Source organism: Bos indicus, chromosome 5 (assembly GCF_029378745.1).
Source record: "Bos indicus isolate NIAB-ARS_2022 breed Sahiwal x Tharparkar chromosome 5, NIAB-ARS_B.indTharparkar_mat_pri_1.0, whole genome shotgun sequence".
Lineage (NCBI taxonomy): Eukaryota > Metazoa > Chordata > Mammalia > Artiodactyla > Bovidae > Bos > Bos indicus.
The window spans coordinates 9,943,913-9,961,421 of NC_091764.1; the positions used below are offsets into that span (position 1 = coordinate 9,943,913).

At 41.3% G+C, this 17,509-nt stretch overlaps 1 protein-coding gene across 1 annotated transcript in view; it reads left to right on the forward strand.

Annotated features, from left to right (window-relative positions):
- The window catches only part of OTOGL (otogelin like), a 175,505-nt gene that overhangs the window by 59,947 nt on the left and 98,049 nt on the right, over positions 1–17,509 (forward strand). Inside the window, exons 20-23 of the mRNA XM_070788849.1 lie at positions 465–630; positions 1,412–1,486; positions 3,991–4,043; positions 6,170–6,332. Coding sequence (XP_070644950.1) covers positions 465–630; positions 1,412–1,486; positions 3,991–4,043; positions 6,170–6,332 — 457 coding nt within the window. The remainder of the gene's footprint in view (positions 1–464; positions 631–1,411; positions 1,487–3,990; positions 4,044–6,169; positions 6,333–17,509) is intronic.

The window sequence follows — 17,509 nt, forward strand, 5'->3', positions numbered from 1 at the left end:
ATTTAATAGGCAAAAAAACAGGATCTGTGAGCATAGATCAATAAAATCAAGTTTTGTGTTACTTGTAGATGACAAAGCTTACTTAGGATTAAATAACGTCATAAAGAAGATGATGCCAACATAGCGGTAAACAAGTTTAAAATGTGAGGACAGTAGGTTTATTTAGACGGATAAAATTCTTTAAATATATCAAGAAAATTATAGCACAGGCTGTAAAAGAATGATATGAAATGTCACACTTAAATATAGTTCACATAGAAATTTTATTCCTCTCTGGTTAAACTTCTATTGAGGCAAAGAGTTGCTTACTTATTTATTTATGTTATAGCAGTCGGTAGTGTCCTCGATTTACTGGTGTGGCAGACCTTCTGCTTTCGTGATCTGTGTCTATCGTGGACTCGTCTCCCAGCACACCGTGCTCTGGCCTGCGCGCTCTCTCTCAGTTGCTGCTTCTCCGTCCTCAGGGGTGGTGTGTCAGAAAGGCATGATGTACCATCACTGCTCTTCCTTCTGCCGCCGCTCCTGCGTCTCCCTCTCCGCCCCAGAGCAGTGCAACGATGACTGTGCGGAAGGCTGCAACTGTCCTGAAGGCAAATACTATGAAGACACGCTGAGCTTTTGTGTTCCCATGTACGTCCCAGAAATGTGTTGACAACATCCAGTTTTTAACCTCTTGTCTCCCTTACAGAATAAAGGGGCTGCCATGCCTGTTTCTTTTCTCCCCGTCTTTTTTTAAAAAAATCTAATCGACTCAGAACCATAAGTTTTTTTCCACTATTAAATGTCAGTTTTTCCGTAAAATAAGTGGACATATATGCAAGGATCTGCTTGTGAGTTGTTTCTTTAATATTTCTTAATATCCTTACTCTTATGTATTTATTTGTTAACCCTGTACGTACTCACAAATCGCTGCAGAAAGAGCTAAGGAATCTGATGAGTCACCCCGAAGTTCATTCCCACGTGCTTTTGCCGTATCAATAATAATAGCAAGGTTTATATTTCTCTGTCATGTGGCAAATTGTAGTAGCAGGATTGTAATGTCTCTCAGCATTCAGAAATTTCTCAAATCTCACATGACATAAAGACTTTGTTGTCTACATAGAGTTACATGATAGATTGGTTGTATTTCTCTCAAGTGCCTCCAGGGACATTTTTGTGAGAGAGACAACATAGTCTGTACTGTGACGAAAACAATACAGAGTATGAGTTTTGGGAAACAAAATCTAAAGCTGCACAAGATTTCACATTTGTTTAACAGAATTGCATGGAATTTTGTGCAGTAATGTTATTGCTAGACTGTGCCTTAAAAGTACCAATACAGCATGTGGTCTGCTTCAATTTCAGTGTTGTTTTTTTTTTCTTAAATATATCCTATTTTGTTAACTTAATCTTTTTTTTTTTCCCCTTACAGATTTCACTGCCGGTGTCATTACAGAGGCAGTATTTACCAACCCGGAGAGCTCATCCCAACACCCTCAGGCTTATGGTAGATTTCAGTAACGGTGATTGTTCTTGACAAATGACATGGAGTAATGTAAATTCTTAACCAAATCCATAAATTGAAATATGACATCCGTAATTTGAAAAATACAGATAACCTTAATATATAAACTTTTAAACCATATGTGTGACATTTATATATATATATGTAACCCAAATATATACATATATACATATGTTCATTAAACCACACACTCACATATATATATATATATATTTCATTTCAACATGAATGCCTTAAACTTGTGCTCATAACTGCAGAAAAGAGCTATGAGTTAAAGTGTCAGACAGTGAAATGGAATGCCTCTGATCAGTTCTCAATAGTTAAGGGTGAGATGGCTCTCCCCTTAGTTCTCAAATAATAGTTAAGGGTGAGATGAATGGTCCGATGCTGTAAGTTACTGAGGCGTTTTAGTTTTGTGGCTTATCCATTGGCTCAGAAAATGCAGTTTCAAATTGGAATTCACCATGTCACCCTCTGGAGTCAGAGTGTTGCCTCCCAAAGGACAGCCATTCTAGTGAGAAAATGCTTATTCATAAGAAAACACTCCTTCGAGTTGTAACCTGTTAAAAATGTAGACATGTCCATGCAGCAGTCCTCGTAGATCTATATCCAACTCCTAACCTCCTTTTAGTTGCACCATAGAACCCACAGATAAGAACAGACGTAAGAGGGTAGTAATAATAAGCATTGCAATAATCATATCTGCCCTTTCCTGTGCACTTTCTGTAGTCCTGGTATCACTCTACGAGTTTTACATCTATTAAAACACCCATCACTCTAGCCCTAAGAGGCAGGTACAGTTGCTGCAGCCCCCGTGTGCAGGTGAGGAAATGAGGCACAGACAGTTAAGCACCTTGGTAACAAAGCCAGGATTCGTTCCTGGACAGCCTGGCTCTGCAGTGCTTGCTCTGTTGTCTGTTTTGCTTTGCAGCTTATTTTGTATCCTGGCAGAATATTGTTTATGCACAATTTGTATTTACTGCTATGTGCATCTCCCTTCCTTTCCCTCGGTCGAGATGCAAAGGCAACCAGCTCTTGGCTCTGTCTACAGTAGGTTGTGCTATTAGCCAGAGTTTCCCAAGCCACAAATCTGGGAGCCGTCTTGACTTTCTCCTCCTCTTCAACACCCCTACCCAGTACACTGCCAATGACTTTAGATTTTATTTTTTCCATGCAGTTGGAATCCATTTCCTCCTTTCTGTCACCACTGTCTTAGCAATGCCTCTCAACATCTCTTCCCTGGACGTTTCTACTTGATCTTCTTGTCTTTAGTTTTGTCTCCTTCCATCCTACCAAGATGCTATATTGTTCTTAAACTTAACATAATTGAATTTAAGTAAACTTGCAAAAACAAAGGAAACTTCCCACCTCAGTGAGAAAAAAAATTCCATTTGTCCCATGGTCTCATTTGCCATTCCTCTTAAAAAGCCCGTGTCCCAGAATCAGTATGATATGAAAGGCCTGGTTCTGTGACCTGAGATCCCTGTGTCTCGGTCCCTCTCTGCCGTTCGCAGTGTGAGTCATATTTCTGAGGGTCATCCTAGTGTTAGATGAGGAAGAAGCATATTTTTTGTATGACATGGCCCTTCTCTGTTAGTCAGCTTCTTCATCTGGGCTCAAATATAGAAAACATGATCTAGTCCAGAGCTCGAGGCAAAACTGTTTATGTTGGGCTTATTGAGAATTGGTGTAAAAATCTTTCCTTATCATGATAACTCCTTAAGTGATTTTCACAATTCATATTGCCTGAATTTGGTTTTTGCCTTATGCCCTGACTTTGGAACTCAGGTTTTAAGATGTGACCCCACTGTCTCTTCTGCGCTGCTGCCAGAATGACTTTCCTAGAATTCAAACCAACAATATAACATCTCTGTTTAAGGTCTTTAGTGACTCACTTCAGGGATAAAGTCTTAGTGTCCTAATGGAAGCTGGTCTTTGACACTTTGCTGAAGGCCTCTCCGGTTACGTTGCATAGAAAGCTATTCCACCCCTACATCTTCACTCAGTGTGACAACATTCCTACTTTATCTATATTGTAACCTCCATGCTGTCTTCAAAATTTTGCAGACTTTATCTTCTTTGACTGCCCTAATGTCAATTGCTAACAGATTTTGAAACATTGTTATGTGCTTTACTTGTATTAATATATCTTAAACATTTGTATGTTTCATGTCACACTGGCTCAGTTATTATTTGTACGTCTTTCTCTCCTACTGGAACGTAGTAGGCGCTTGGGTAAAGACTAAGAATTTTGGTCATTGAATTCTCCATGCTAATCACAGTGCCTCACACAGATACACAGATTTTGATAAAAATCTGTTGAACTGAAATAGCTCTCTTCAAATCAGTTCTAAACCAATAACTTATTTACAAAAACTTCTGGGAAAAAAAATCTTTTTTGTCAATTCTTGCATGTAATATTGTTTTTTAAACAGAAAAGTCTTGAGGTTTGTTTCATGAATTAACTATCTGTTTACTTCTACTAGCCAGTGTTCAAATGGGACTGTGAAATGTGATGAATTAGCAACGCCCTCTACTGGTAAGATCTAGATAGATGTTTTTCTTAGAGAGGAGGCTCTAGTACCGTCCCTACTCTTTGGGCAGAAGTTATGAATTCATCACAGCCCCCCTTGCGAATGCACATGGAGGAATAGCCTTAGGAATGCTTTTCTACATGGTGCTCTGGTGCTTCCTAACTTTTTCACCTCCAGAATTATAATATTTGTTGGACAGTGTGGGGTGAACATGTAAGGCTGCTTAGGGCAGAGCTGATCAACCAGGGAGGCTGCCTGATGCTCCCTATCCCAGCACCACCTCAGGTCTGCCAAACGCTTTCGGGATATGTATCCAGGCACCTGTTGGAAGTCACTTGTGCAACAGCAGTTGGGAAACCCTACTCCAGATCAGCAATTCTTAAATTCCGAATGTACACACAAAAAACCTAGGGATTTTGTTAAAATATTGATTCTGATTCAGTAGGTCAGGGTGATGCCTGCAACATTTCTGTTGATGGCCAAAGTGATGCTAATGATACGGGGTTCAGGGCTACATTTTAAGTAGCAAAGCTTTAGGACTAGCCATCAATTATCAATGGTATGTAAAATGACATCGACTGCCACCTCTTTTGAAAATATATTATGATTGCATATCATTCCTGAAGATCATATATGTTAGGAGACCCTTTATATTACTTATTTTTCACCACACAGAAAGCCTCAAATTTATGGTCACTGGGGAGAAATTCTAGGCAAATACTAAACAAAGCTACCTTCTGTTGATTTTAATGGGTAGCAAGAGTGTAGGCTGATAAAACCAACTGTGAACTATTGCTTTGTTATTTATTTGCACAGTTATAAATTTTCTAAATTAGCTTTGAGTTAATTATATGCCCTTGATTCAGTGTATCAGGATTCAGGCTGTCTAGGGCTTATTTACGGAGAAGACAATGGCAACCCACTCCAGTACTCTTGCCTGGAAAATCCCATGGATGGAGGAGCCTGGTGGGCTGCAGTCCATGGAGTCGCTAAGAGTCGGACACGACTGAGCGACTTCACTTTCACTTTTCACTTTCATGCATTGGAGAAGGAAATGGCAACCCACTCGAGTGTTCTTGCCTGGAGAATCCCAGGGACGGGGGAGCCTGGTGCGCTGCCATCTGTGGGGTCGCACAGAGTCGGACACAACTGAAGCAACTTAGCAGCTGCAGCAGCAGCAGGGCTTATTTACAGGGTATGTTCATGGACTGCACACATAGTTGGAAGCTGTTGGGCCCTCCCGCCCTTGACTCATTTGCATTGGGTGGCTCAATATTGAGGAAAAGGAAGCCCAGGTGGCCAGGCTTCTCGCAGAGGAATCCCCAAGTTTCCTTTTGGCCCCACATAAGAAGTGGTAATCCCTCTGAACTCAAAAGCTTTCTGGAGCAATATGTAGCCCCTGTAATTATGCCCATTTTCTGCACTTCCACATTATAGTGAAAGGAGTTAGTCACTCAGTCATGTCTGACTCCTAGTGGCCCCATGGACTGTAGCCTGCCAGGCTCCTCTGTCCATGGAATTCTCCAGGCAAGAATACTGGATAGAATACAAGGGGGTAGCCATGCCCCCTCCAGGGGATCTTGAGACCCAGGGACCCCAGGTTCGATCCCGGGCTCCCTGGGTCTCCTGCATTGCAGGCAGATCCTTTACCGTCTGAGCCACCAGGAAGGAGTTACATAAACGGTGACTCAGGGATGAAGCAAGACCTAAAAGTATCACATGTTTATTGTAAACACATAGCTTTGTAAAAGTTTAAACGTATGGTACTGTCAGTCTTCAAAAAATGATAATATATGTTTAGATTAATCACAATACCCTGTTTCTTGATTTCAGGAAGGTATATACTAGTTGTTTAGTTGTTTTCTTATGGAAGGCAGCTAAAGTTTTCAAACTCAAAATAGATTTTGGAAATTTAGGTAATTAAAGGAAATCTGGCTAGAGAATGGTTTAAGCTCATGAACCAAACATCACAGAGTAAAATCAGTTATTACTGGGGTCATCAGTAATTACTGGTAAAATATATTGTGTTCCGTAGTTAATTGAGTTTTAATGACAAACGCATGTAAATATGATTATGTGTATGGAGCAAATACAAAGTTAAACATATTTTGTCTGTGCCTTGTTCCTGAAGTTCACATCTGCCCTGAGGGAAAACAGTATTTCGACTGTAGGTTTCCTGACCCTCAATTACCAGCTGGTGGTATAAACTGTGAAACGACATGTGCAAATTTGGCTATGAACTTCACTTGCGCCCCATCGTCACCCTGCATAAGTGGCTGTGTTTGTGCTCCAGGGTAAGCACATTATTTTCCTTGATAATACAGAATGTTTAGGATTTGATAGAAAACACAAGAGCACTTAGAACATTCTTTATAGAAATAGCTAAAATTGTGTTCTGATTGGTGGTTAGCTCTGAACTGGTAACTAGATTACTGCTGTAGGTATTTGTCTGTGCTTATGGGACATATCACTTTCATGCATTGGAGAAGGCAATGGCACCCCACTCCAGTACCCTTGCCTGGAGAATCCCATGGACGGAGGAGCCTGGTGGGCTGCAGTCCATGGAGTCGCTAAAAGTCGGACACGACTAGGGACTTCACTTTCACTTTTCACTTTCATGCATTGGAGAAGGAAATGGCAACCCACTCCAGTGTTCTTGCCTGGAGAACCCAGGGACTGGGGAGCCTGGTGGGCTGCCATTTATGGGGTCACACAGAGTTGGACACGACTGAAGTGACTTAACAGCAGCAGCAGCAGCATGGGACATATTACATATGTGTGAGATGCATGCCACATAGAACACATGACTAAATAATGTCACAATATGTTGTGTACATGATATAATTAATGCAGTGAATTGAGGGGAGCACTCATTTCAGGAGGGACTTAGCATTTATCCCCGATCCAACTGTGATTTTGGGAAAATGACAGTGAGCCACTTTGCATTCAAAATACTCGAACTGCATTTCTTTTGTATATACTTTTTTTTAAATTAATTAATTAATTTATTTTAATTGGAGGCTAATTACTTTACAGTATTGTACTGGTTTTTGCCATACATTGACATGAATCAGTCACAGGTGTACATGTGTCCCCCATCCGGAACCCCCATCTCACCTCCCTCCCTATCCCATCCCTCTGGTTTGTCCCAGTGCACCGGGTTTGAGTGCCCTGTTTCATGCATCAAACTTGGACTGGTGATCTAGTTCATATATGATAATATACATGTTTCAATGCTATTCTCTTCTCTCAAATCATCCCACCCTTGCCTTTTATCACAGAGTCCAAAAGTCTGTTCTTTATATCTGTATCTCTTTTGCTGTCTCACATATAGGGTCATCATTACCATCTTTCTAAATTCCATATATATACATTAATATACTGTATTGGTGTTTTTCTTTATGACTTACTTCACTCTATATAATAGGCTCTGCTGCTGCTAAGTCACTTCAGTCGTGTCCGACTCTGTACAACCCCACAGACGGCAGCCCACCAGGCTCCCCCATCCCTGGGATTCTCCAGGCAAGAACACTGGAGTGGGTTACCATGTCCTCCAATGCATGAAAGTGAAAAGTGAAAGTGAAGTCACTCAGTCATGTCTGACTCTTAGGGACCCCATGGACTGCAGCTCACCAGGCTCCTCTGTCCATGGATTTTCCAGGCAAGAGTACTGGAGCAGGGTGCCATTGCCTTCTCCTATATAATAGGCTCTAGTTTCATCCAACTCATTAGAACTGATTCAAATGTGTTCTTTTTAATAGCTGAGTAATATTCCATAATGTATAGGTACCACAGCTTTCTTATCCATTCGTCTGCCAATGGACATCTAGGTTGTTTCCATGTCCTGGCTATTATAAACAGTGCTGCGATGAACATTGACATACACATGTCTCTTTCAGTTTTGATTTCCTCGGTGTGTGTGCCCAGCAGTGGTAGTGCTGGGTCATATGGCAGTTCTATTTCCAGTTTTTTTAAGGAATCTCCACACTGTTCTCCATAGTTTCTGTCCTAGTTTGCATTCCCACCAACAGTGTAAGAAGGTTCCCTTTTCTCCACACCCTCTCCAGCATTTATTGTTTGTAGACTTTTTGATAGCAGCCATTCTGACTGGTGTGAGATGGTACCTCATTGTGGTTTTGATTTGCATGTCTCTGATAATGAGTGATGTTGATCTTTTCATGGGTTTGTTAGCTGTATGTCTTCTTTGGAGAAATGTCTGTTTAGTTCTTTGGCCCATTTTTTGATTGGGTCATTTATTTTTCTGGTATTGAGCTGCATGAGCTGCTTGTATATTTTTGAGATTAATTCTATGTCAGTTGCTTCATTTGCTATTATTTTCTCCCATTTTGAAAGCTATCCTTTTCACCTTGCTTATAGTTTCCTTCATTGTGCAAAAACTTTTAAGTTTAATCAGGTCCCATTTGTTTATTTTTGCTTCTATTTCCATTACTCCGGGAGGTGGGTCATAGAGGATCCTGCTGTGATTTATGTCAGAGAATGTTTTACTTATGCTTTCCTATAGGAGTTTTGTAGTTTCTGGTCTTACATTTAGATCTTTAATCCATTTTGAGTTTATTTTTGTGTATGGTGTTAGAAAGTGTTCTAGTTTCATTATTTTACACGTGGTTGACCAGTTTCCCCAGCACCACTTCTTAAAGAGATTGTCTTTTCTCCATTGTGTATTCTTGCCTCCTTTGTCAAAGATGAGGTGTCCATAGGTGCATGGATTTATCTCTGGGCTTTCTGTTTTGTTCCATTGATCTATATTTCTGTCTTTGTGCCAGTACCATACTGTCTTGATGACTGTAGCTTCGTAATATAGTCTGAAGTCAGGCAGGTTGATTCCTCCAGTTTCATTCTTCTTTCTCAAGATTGCTTTGGCTATTCGGGGTTTTTTGTATGTCCACACAAATTGTGAAATTATTTGTTCTAGTTCTCTGAAAAATACCACGGGAAGCTTGATAGGGATTGCACTGAATCTATAGATTGCTTTGGGTGGTATACTCATTTTCACTATATTGCTTCTTCTGATCCATGAACATGTTATATTTCTCCATCTATTTGTGTCATCTTTGATTTCTTTCATCAGTGTTTTATGGTTTTCTATATATAGGTTTTTTGTTTCTTTAGGTAGATTTATTCCTAATATTTTATTCTTTTTGTCACAGTGGTGAATGGAATTGTTTCCTTAATTTCTCTTTCTGTTTTCTCATTGTTAGTGTATAGGAATGCAAAGGATTTCTGTGTATCAATTTTATATCCTGAATTTACTATATTCATTGATTAGGTCTAGTAATTTTCTGGTGGTGTCTTTAGGGTTTTCTGGCCACCTCATGCGAAGTGTTGACTCATTGGAAAAGACCCTGATGCTGGGAGGGATTGGGGGCAGGAGGAGAAGGGGACGACAGAGGATGAGATGGCTGGATGGCATCACCGCCTCGATGCACATGAGTCTGGGTGAACTCCGGGAGTTGGTGATGGACAGGGAGGGCTGGTGTGCTGCGATTCATGGGGTCGCAGAGTCGGACACGACTGAGCGACTGAACTGAACTGAACTGATATAGAGGATAATGTCATCTGCAAACAGTGAGAGTTTTACTTCTTCGTTTCCAATCTGGATTCCTTTTATTTCTTTTTTTTTCTCTGACTGCTGTGGCTAAAACTTCTAAAACTATGTTGAATAGTAGTAGTGAGAATGGGCACCCTTGTCTTGTTCCTGACTTTAGGGGAAATGCTTTCAATTTTTCACCATTGAGGATAATGTTTGCTGTTGGTTTGTCATATATGGCTTTTATTATGTTGAGGTCTGTTCCTTCTATTCCTGCTTTCTGGAGGGTTTTTATCACAAATGGATGTTGAATTTTATAAAAGGCTTTCACTGCATCTATTGAGATAATCACATTATTTTTATCTTTCAATTTGTTAATGTTGTGTATCACATTGATTGATTTGTGAATACTGAAGAATCCTTGCATCCCTGGAATAAAACCCACTTGGTCATGATGAGTCAGTTCTTTGCATTAGGTGGTCAAAGTACTGGAGTTTCAGCTTCAATGTCAGTCCTTCCAAGGAATATTAAGGACTGATTTCCTTTAGGATGGACTGGTTGGATCTCCTTGCAGTCCAAGGGACTCTCAAGAGTCTTCTCCAAAACCACAGTTCGAAAGCATCAATTCTTCAGTGCTCAGCTTTCTTTATAGTTGAACTCTCACATCCATACATGACTACTGGAAAAACCATAGCTTTGACTAGACCAACCTTTGTTGGCAAAGTAATGTCTCTGCTTTTTAATACGCTGTCTATGTTTGTCATAGCTTTTCTTCCAAAGAGCAAGCGTCTTTTAATTTCATGACTTCAGTCAGCATCTGCAGTGATTTTGGAGTCCGCAAAAAGAAAGTCTGTCACTGTTTCCATTGTTTCCCCATCTGTTTGCCATGAAGTGATGGGACCAGATGCCATGATCTTAGTTTTCTGAATGTTGAGTTTTAAGCCAACTTTTACATATCCTCTTTCACTTTCATCAAGAGGCTCTTTAGTTCTTCTTCACTTTCTGCCATAAGGGTGGTGTCATCTGCATCTCTGAGGTTATTGATATTTCTCCCAGCAATCTTGATTCCAGCTTGTGCTTCATCCAGCCTGGCATTTCTCATGATATACTCTGCATGTAAGTTAAATAAGCAGGGTGACAATATACAGCTTTGATGTACTCCTTTTCCTATTTGGAACCAGTCTGTTGCTGAACATGTCCGGTTCTAACTGTTGCTTCCTGACCTGTATACAGGTTTCTCAAGAGGCAAGTCAAGTGGTCTGGTATTCCCATCTCTTGAAGAATTTTCCATAGTTTGTTGTGGTACACACAGTCAAAGGCTTTGGCATAGTCATTAAAGCAGAAGCAGATATTTTTCTGGAACTCTTTTGCTGTTTCGTTGATCCAGTGGATGTTGGCTATTTGACCTCTGGTTCCTCTGCCTTTTCTAAATCCAGCTTGAACATCTGAAAGTTCACGGTTCATGTACTGTTGAAGCCTGGCTTGGAGAATTTTGAGCATTACTTTACTAGCATGTGAGATGAGTGCAATTGTGTGGTAGTTTGAACATTCTTTGGCATTGCCTTTATTTGGGATTGGAATAAACCGACCTTTTCCAGTCCTGTGACCACTGCTGAGTTTTCCAAATTTGCTGACATATTGAGTGCAGCACTTTCACAGCATTGTCTTTTAGGATTTGAAATAGCTCAACTGGAATTCCATCACCTCCACTAGCTTTGTTCATAGTGATGCTTCCTAAGGTCCACTTGACTTCACATTTCAGGATGTCTTGCTGTAGGTTGGTGATCACACCATCATGATGATCTGGGTCATGAAGAACTTTTTGTATAGTTCTTCTGTGTATTCTGGACACCTCTTCTTAATCTCTTCTGCTTCTTTTAGGTCCATACCATTTCTGTCCTTTATTGTGCCCATCTTTGCATGAAATGTTCCCTTTGTATCTCTAATTTTCTTGAAGAGATCTCTAGTCTTTTCCATTCTATTGTTTTCCTCTATTTCTTTGCATTGATCACTGAGAAAGGCTTTCTTATCCCTCCTTGCTATTCGTTGGAACTCTGCATTCAAATGGGTATATCTTTCCCTTTCTCCTTTCCCTTTTACTTCTCTATTCACAGCTATTTGTAAGGACTTCTGAGGCAAACATTTTGCCTTTTTGTATTTCTTTTCCTTGGGATGACATCTAATCTTACCACACTGTTATCAGAAAAGATGCTTGAAATGATTTCAATTTTTTTGAATTTACCAAGGCTAGAGTTATGGCCCAGGATGTGATCTATCCTGGAGAATGCTCTGTGTGCACTTGAGAAAAAGGTGTAATTCATTGTTTTGGGGTGAAATGTCCTATAGATATCATTTAAGTCTAACTGGTCCATTGTATCATTTAAAGTTTGTGTTTCCTTGCTAATTTTCTGTTTGGATGATCTATCCATAGGTGTGACTGAGGTATTAAAGTCCCACACTATTATTGTGTTATTGTTAATTTCCCTTTCATACTTGTTAGCATTTGCCTTGCATATTACGGTGCTCCTATATTGGGTGCATATAGTTATATGTTCTTGGATTGATCCTTTGATCATTATATAGTGTCCTTCTTTGTCTCTTTTCACTGCCTTTACTTTGAAATAATTAAAATTCATTTTATCTGATGTGAGTATTGCTACTCCTGCTTTCTTTTGGTCTCCATTTGCATGAAATATCTTTTTCCAGCCCTTCACTTTCCGTCTGTATGTGTCTCTTGTTTTGAGGTGGGTCTCTTGTAGACAGCATATATTGAGGTCTTGTTTTGTATCCATTCAGCCAGTCTTTGTCTTTTGGTTGGGCAGTCAATCCATTTACATTTAAGGTAATTATTGATAAGTGTGATCCCATTGCCATTTACTTTGCTGTTTTGGGTTTGAGTTTATAAACCTTTTCTGTGTTTCATGTCTAGAGAAGATCCTTTAGCATTTGTTGAAGAGCTGATTTGGTGGTGCTAAATTCTCTCAGCTTTTGTTTGTCTGTAAAGCTTTTGATTTCTCCTTCATATTTGATTGAGATCCTTGCTGGGTATAGTAATCTGGGTTGTAGGTTTTTCTCTTTCATCACTTTAAGTATGTCCTGCCATTCCCTTCTGGCCTGAATAGTTTCCACTGAAAGATCAGCTGTTATCCTTATGGGAATCCCCTTGTGTGTTATTTGTTGCTTTTCCCTTGCTGCTTTTAATATTTGCTGTTTGTGTTTGATTTTCATTAATTTGATTAATATGTGTCTTGGGGTGTTTTGCCTTGGGTTTATCCTGTTTGGGACTCTCTGTGTTTCTTGGATTTGTGTGGCTATTTCCTTCCTCATTTTAGGGAAGTTTTCAAATATTATCTCCTCAAGTATTTTCTCATGGCCTTTCTTTTTGTCTTCTTCTTCTGGGACTCCTATGATTTGAATGTTGGGGCATTTAACATTGTCCCAGAGATCTCTGAGGTTGTCCTCATTTCTTTTAATTCTTTTTCCTCTCTGCTTCTTTTATTTCCACCATCCTATTTTCCACCTCACTTAGCCTATCTTCTGCCTCGGTTATTCTACTGTTGGTTCTCTCCAGAGTGCTTTTGATCTCAGTTATTGCATTATTCATTATTGATTAACTCTTTTTTTAATTTCTTCTAGGTCCTTGTTAAACATTTCTTGCATCTTCTCAATCCTTGTCTCCAGTCTATTTATCTGTAACTCCATTTTGTTTTCAAGATATTGGGTCATTCTTCCTATCATTATTCTGAATTCTTTTTCAGGTAGACTCCCTATCTCCTCCTCTTGTTTGGTTTGGGTGGGCACTTATCATGTTCCTTTACCTGCTGAATATTTCTCTGCCTTTTCATTTTGTTTAGATTGCTGTGTTTGGGATGGCCTTTCTGTAGGCTGAAAATTTGTGGTTCCTCTTTATTGCCAAGGTTTTTCCCTGTGGGTGGGGTTGGACTAGTGTCTTGTCAAGGTTTCCTGGTTAGGGAAGCTTGCATCGGTGTTCTGGTGGTTGGAGTTGGATCTCTTCTCTCTGGAGTGCAATGAAGTGTCTAGTAGAGAGTTTTGAGGTGTCTGTGGGTTTGGCATGACTTTGGGCAGCCTATACTTTAATGCTCAGGGCTGTATTGCTGTGTTGCTAGAGATTAGTGTGGTATGTCTTGCTCTGGAACTTGTTGGTTCTTGGGTGGAGCTTGGTTTCAGTGTAGGTATGGAGGCTTTTGGATGAGCTCTTGTCAGTTAATGTTCCTTGGAATCAGGAGTTTTCTGGTGTTCTCAGGTTTTGGACTTAAGCCTCCTGCCTCTGGCTTTCAGTCTTATTTTTACAGTAGCCTCAAGACTTCTCCATCCATACAGCACAGATGATAAAATATCTAGGTTAATGGTGAAAAGATTCTCCACAGTGAGGGATACCCAGAGAGGTTTACAGAATTACATGGAGAAGAGAAAAGGGAGGAGGGAGATAGAGGTGACCAGGAGGAGAAGAGGGGGAATCAAAAGGGGAGAGAGCAATCTAGCCAGTAATCAATTCCCTATGTGCTCTCCACAGTCTGGAACACCCAGAGAGGTTCATGGAGTTACATAGAGAAGAGAAGAGTGAGGAGGGAGATAGAGGTGACCAGGAGGAGAATCAGATCAGATCAGATCAGTCACTCAGTCATGTCCGACTCTTTGCGACCCCATGAATCGCAGCACGCCAGGCCTCACTGTCCATCACCAACTCCCGGAGTTCACCCGTGACCCCATGAATCGCAGCACGCCAGGCCTCTCTGTCCGTCACCAACTCCCGGAGTTCACCCAGAGTCATGTGCATCGAGTCAGTGATGCCATCCAGCCATCTCATCCTCTGTCATCCCCTTCTCCTCCTGCCCCTAATCCCTCCCAGCATCAGAGTCTTTTCCAATGAGTCAACTCTTCGCATGAGGTGGCCAAAGTACTGGAGTTTCAGCTTTAGCATCATTCCCTCCAAAGAAATCCCAGGGCTGATCTCCTTCAGAATGGACTGGTTGGAGGAGAATAGGGGGAGTCAAAAGGGAAGAGACCAATCTAACCAGTAATCAGTTCCCTAAGTGTTCTCCACGGCCCAGAATACTCAGAGAGATTCACAGATTTAAGTAGAGAAGATAAGGGAGAGGGAGGAGATAGAGGTGACTTGGGAGAAAGTCAAAAGGGGAGAGAGCAATCAAGCCAGTAATCACACCCCTAAGTGAAAATGGATACTGAAGATTAGATTCTTAAAGGTACAAAATTGATACCAAATACCACAAAGCAAAGATTTAAAATCTAGAGGTTAGACCCTCAAAAATATAATACTAAAAATACAAAACAAAGTCAATCACAAAAATTATAAATATATATATATGAAATTTGCTTTAAAAATAAGGCCTTTTTTTGAAAGGTAATAACAGGTTATAAAAATGAAAATTAAATGAGTAATAAAGAACTTAAAAATAAAAAAAAATTTACAAATAAAAAAATGACATTGAAACATGTAAAATATCATGTAAGAAACGAGTTGCCAGTCCAGGTTCGATGCACGATACTGGATGCTTGGGGCTGGTGCACTGGGACGACCCAGAGGGATGGTATGGGGAGGGAGGAGGGAGGAGGGTTCAGGTTGGGGAACACATGTATACCTGTGGCGGATTCATTTTGATATTTGGCAAAACTAATACAATTATGTAAAGTTTAAAAATAAAATAAAATAAAAAAAAATGATAATAGTAAATATATGTCTAGGAATTTCTCTGGAGCTGTTGTGGGCAGTGTGGGGTCAGTTCAGTTTCAGATAGTTCCTTTTTCCAGATTATACTTCTTCTCTAGGTTTATAAACCCTTTTTAATGCTTAGTCAATGTTAACTACAGGGCTTTAATCTGTTGCACCTGTGACTTCCAGAGCAGTTCCCTCTTCTTTGTTTATTTTGGCTTCCTCTGTTTACAAGTCTCTTCAGTGTCTAATTTCCGCCCTGACACAAGCAGGTGAAGGTGGTCACTTATTTAAGCTCACTTGTTCAGTTGTGTTGTGGGGAGGGAGGAACACTGCAAACAAATTTCACTTGCATGTATGGGGAGTGCTTGCAGTGTATGGACCATACTGGGTTTGCCCCAGCTCATGGAGCGTGTGCTCTCCGGGTCTATGTTGCTCAGGCTCCAGGTTGCTCTGCGGGGGTGCTGTCCAAAGCAGACCCAGCATTTCATGCACTTCCCAGGTCTAAGCCACTCAGGTTCAGGTTCTCGGGTACCCCACAAGGGCACAGACTTGGTTGGGTGTGCGTTTTGTGCCTTTCCCAGGTTTGAGCAGCTCAGGCGGCCAACTGCTTTGCGAGCACACTGTCCGAGGTGGTCTGTGCATCTTAATCACCTCCCTAGTCCTGGCCGCTCGGTTCCCCAGGTGCACTGCGAGAGCACTGTCTCAGCTGTGCCGTGTCTCCTCTGGGGAGCTGATGTCAGGCTTCGACCCTCCTGGCAGATGTCAACCGTCCAGGATCCCAGGAAGACTTGGTTAGCAATTGGGAGCCTGCTCACAGTTTGGTGGAGGATGCCATTTCTGAGGCTGAGATTGCCCCTTGCCTTCCGGCTCTGGCTGTTACACGCCTGCCTCTCCACCTCTGGCAGAAGGCGTGGAGAGGAGAGGCCTGCACGCAGCCAGCTAACTCTCCTTTGGTATTCGCTCAATCCTTTGTTCTGTGAGCCGGCCAGGCTGCGTGTTAGTTTAGAGCCTTTGGCGGGAAAGTTCTCTTTCTCTGTCTGTCTCTGGCTATCCCACAGTTTGGGTTGCTATCTTACATTAGCTCCCTCAGGTTGTCCTCAGGGCATTGAGGCCCAGTCCTTACCCTAAGCACCAATGATGCAACCCGCGCCTCCCTGTCCAGTCCGCGCTCATGGGTGGCAGATGCGAGCGTCTGGGCTACTTCTCTGCCGGGAGTTGCGGTTAGGCACATATTCTCTGGATTTTGTGTTTTTTCCACACCACCTCTCCCCCTATTTATGTTGCCCTCTGAGATTCCATAACTCCTCACAGACCCAGGGTGAGAGGGTTTACCTGCTATTTGGAAACTTGTCCTCCTTCACGACTCCCTCCTCAGGATGGGTCTCTGTCCTTCTCTTTTGTCTCTCTTTTTGTCTTTTATATTTTGTCCTACCTCATTTTGAAGGGAACAGGCTGCCTTTCTGGGTGCCTGGTGTCCTCTGCCAGCGTTCAGAAGTTGTTTTGTGGAAGTTGCTTAGCATTCAAATGATCTTTTGATGAATTTGTGGGGGAGAAAGTGGTCTCCCCATCCTATTCCTCTGCCATTTTGGGACTGCCCCTCTTTTGTATATTCTGTTGGCTATTACTGTTGTTGATGTTAAGTTATATTATTAATACCAGTTTCCTTATCTAATGGATGTTACATAAAGTGGTGTGTTGAGGTTGTTTAGGGCAGTGGGCAACAGTGGGAGCTCTGGCTTCAGACACACTTGTTTCAGATCCCAGCCCTGTAGGTATTAGCTGAATGCTTTTTCTGCAAGTTCCTCTAAAGACCCAATTAAGCATTGTGAAATGTGGCATGTTTGTGTATTTGTGCACATGTGTGTATACTCAATAAATATGGGTGACTATTTTATGGCGGGCTTCTCTTGTGGCTCATCTGGTAAAGAATCCGCCTGTAATTTTGGAGACCTGGGTTTGATCCCTGGGTTGGGAAGATCCCCTGGAGAAGGGAGAGGCTACCCACTCCAGTATTCTGGCCTGGAGAATTCCATGGACTGTATAGTCCATGGGGTTGCAAAGAGTTGGACACGCCTGAGTGACTTTCACTTTCTTTCACTTTTATTTTATGGAAGCCTAATTTACTCTTACCTTTGTAAATTTCCTTTAGTAGCAGAAATCCCTAGTACTCATGGAAGGTAAATACAGAATCTGGTGGCTATTCATGTCCTCGCAGGCACACGTGGAAT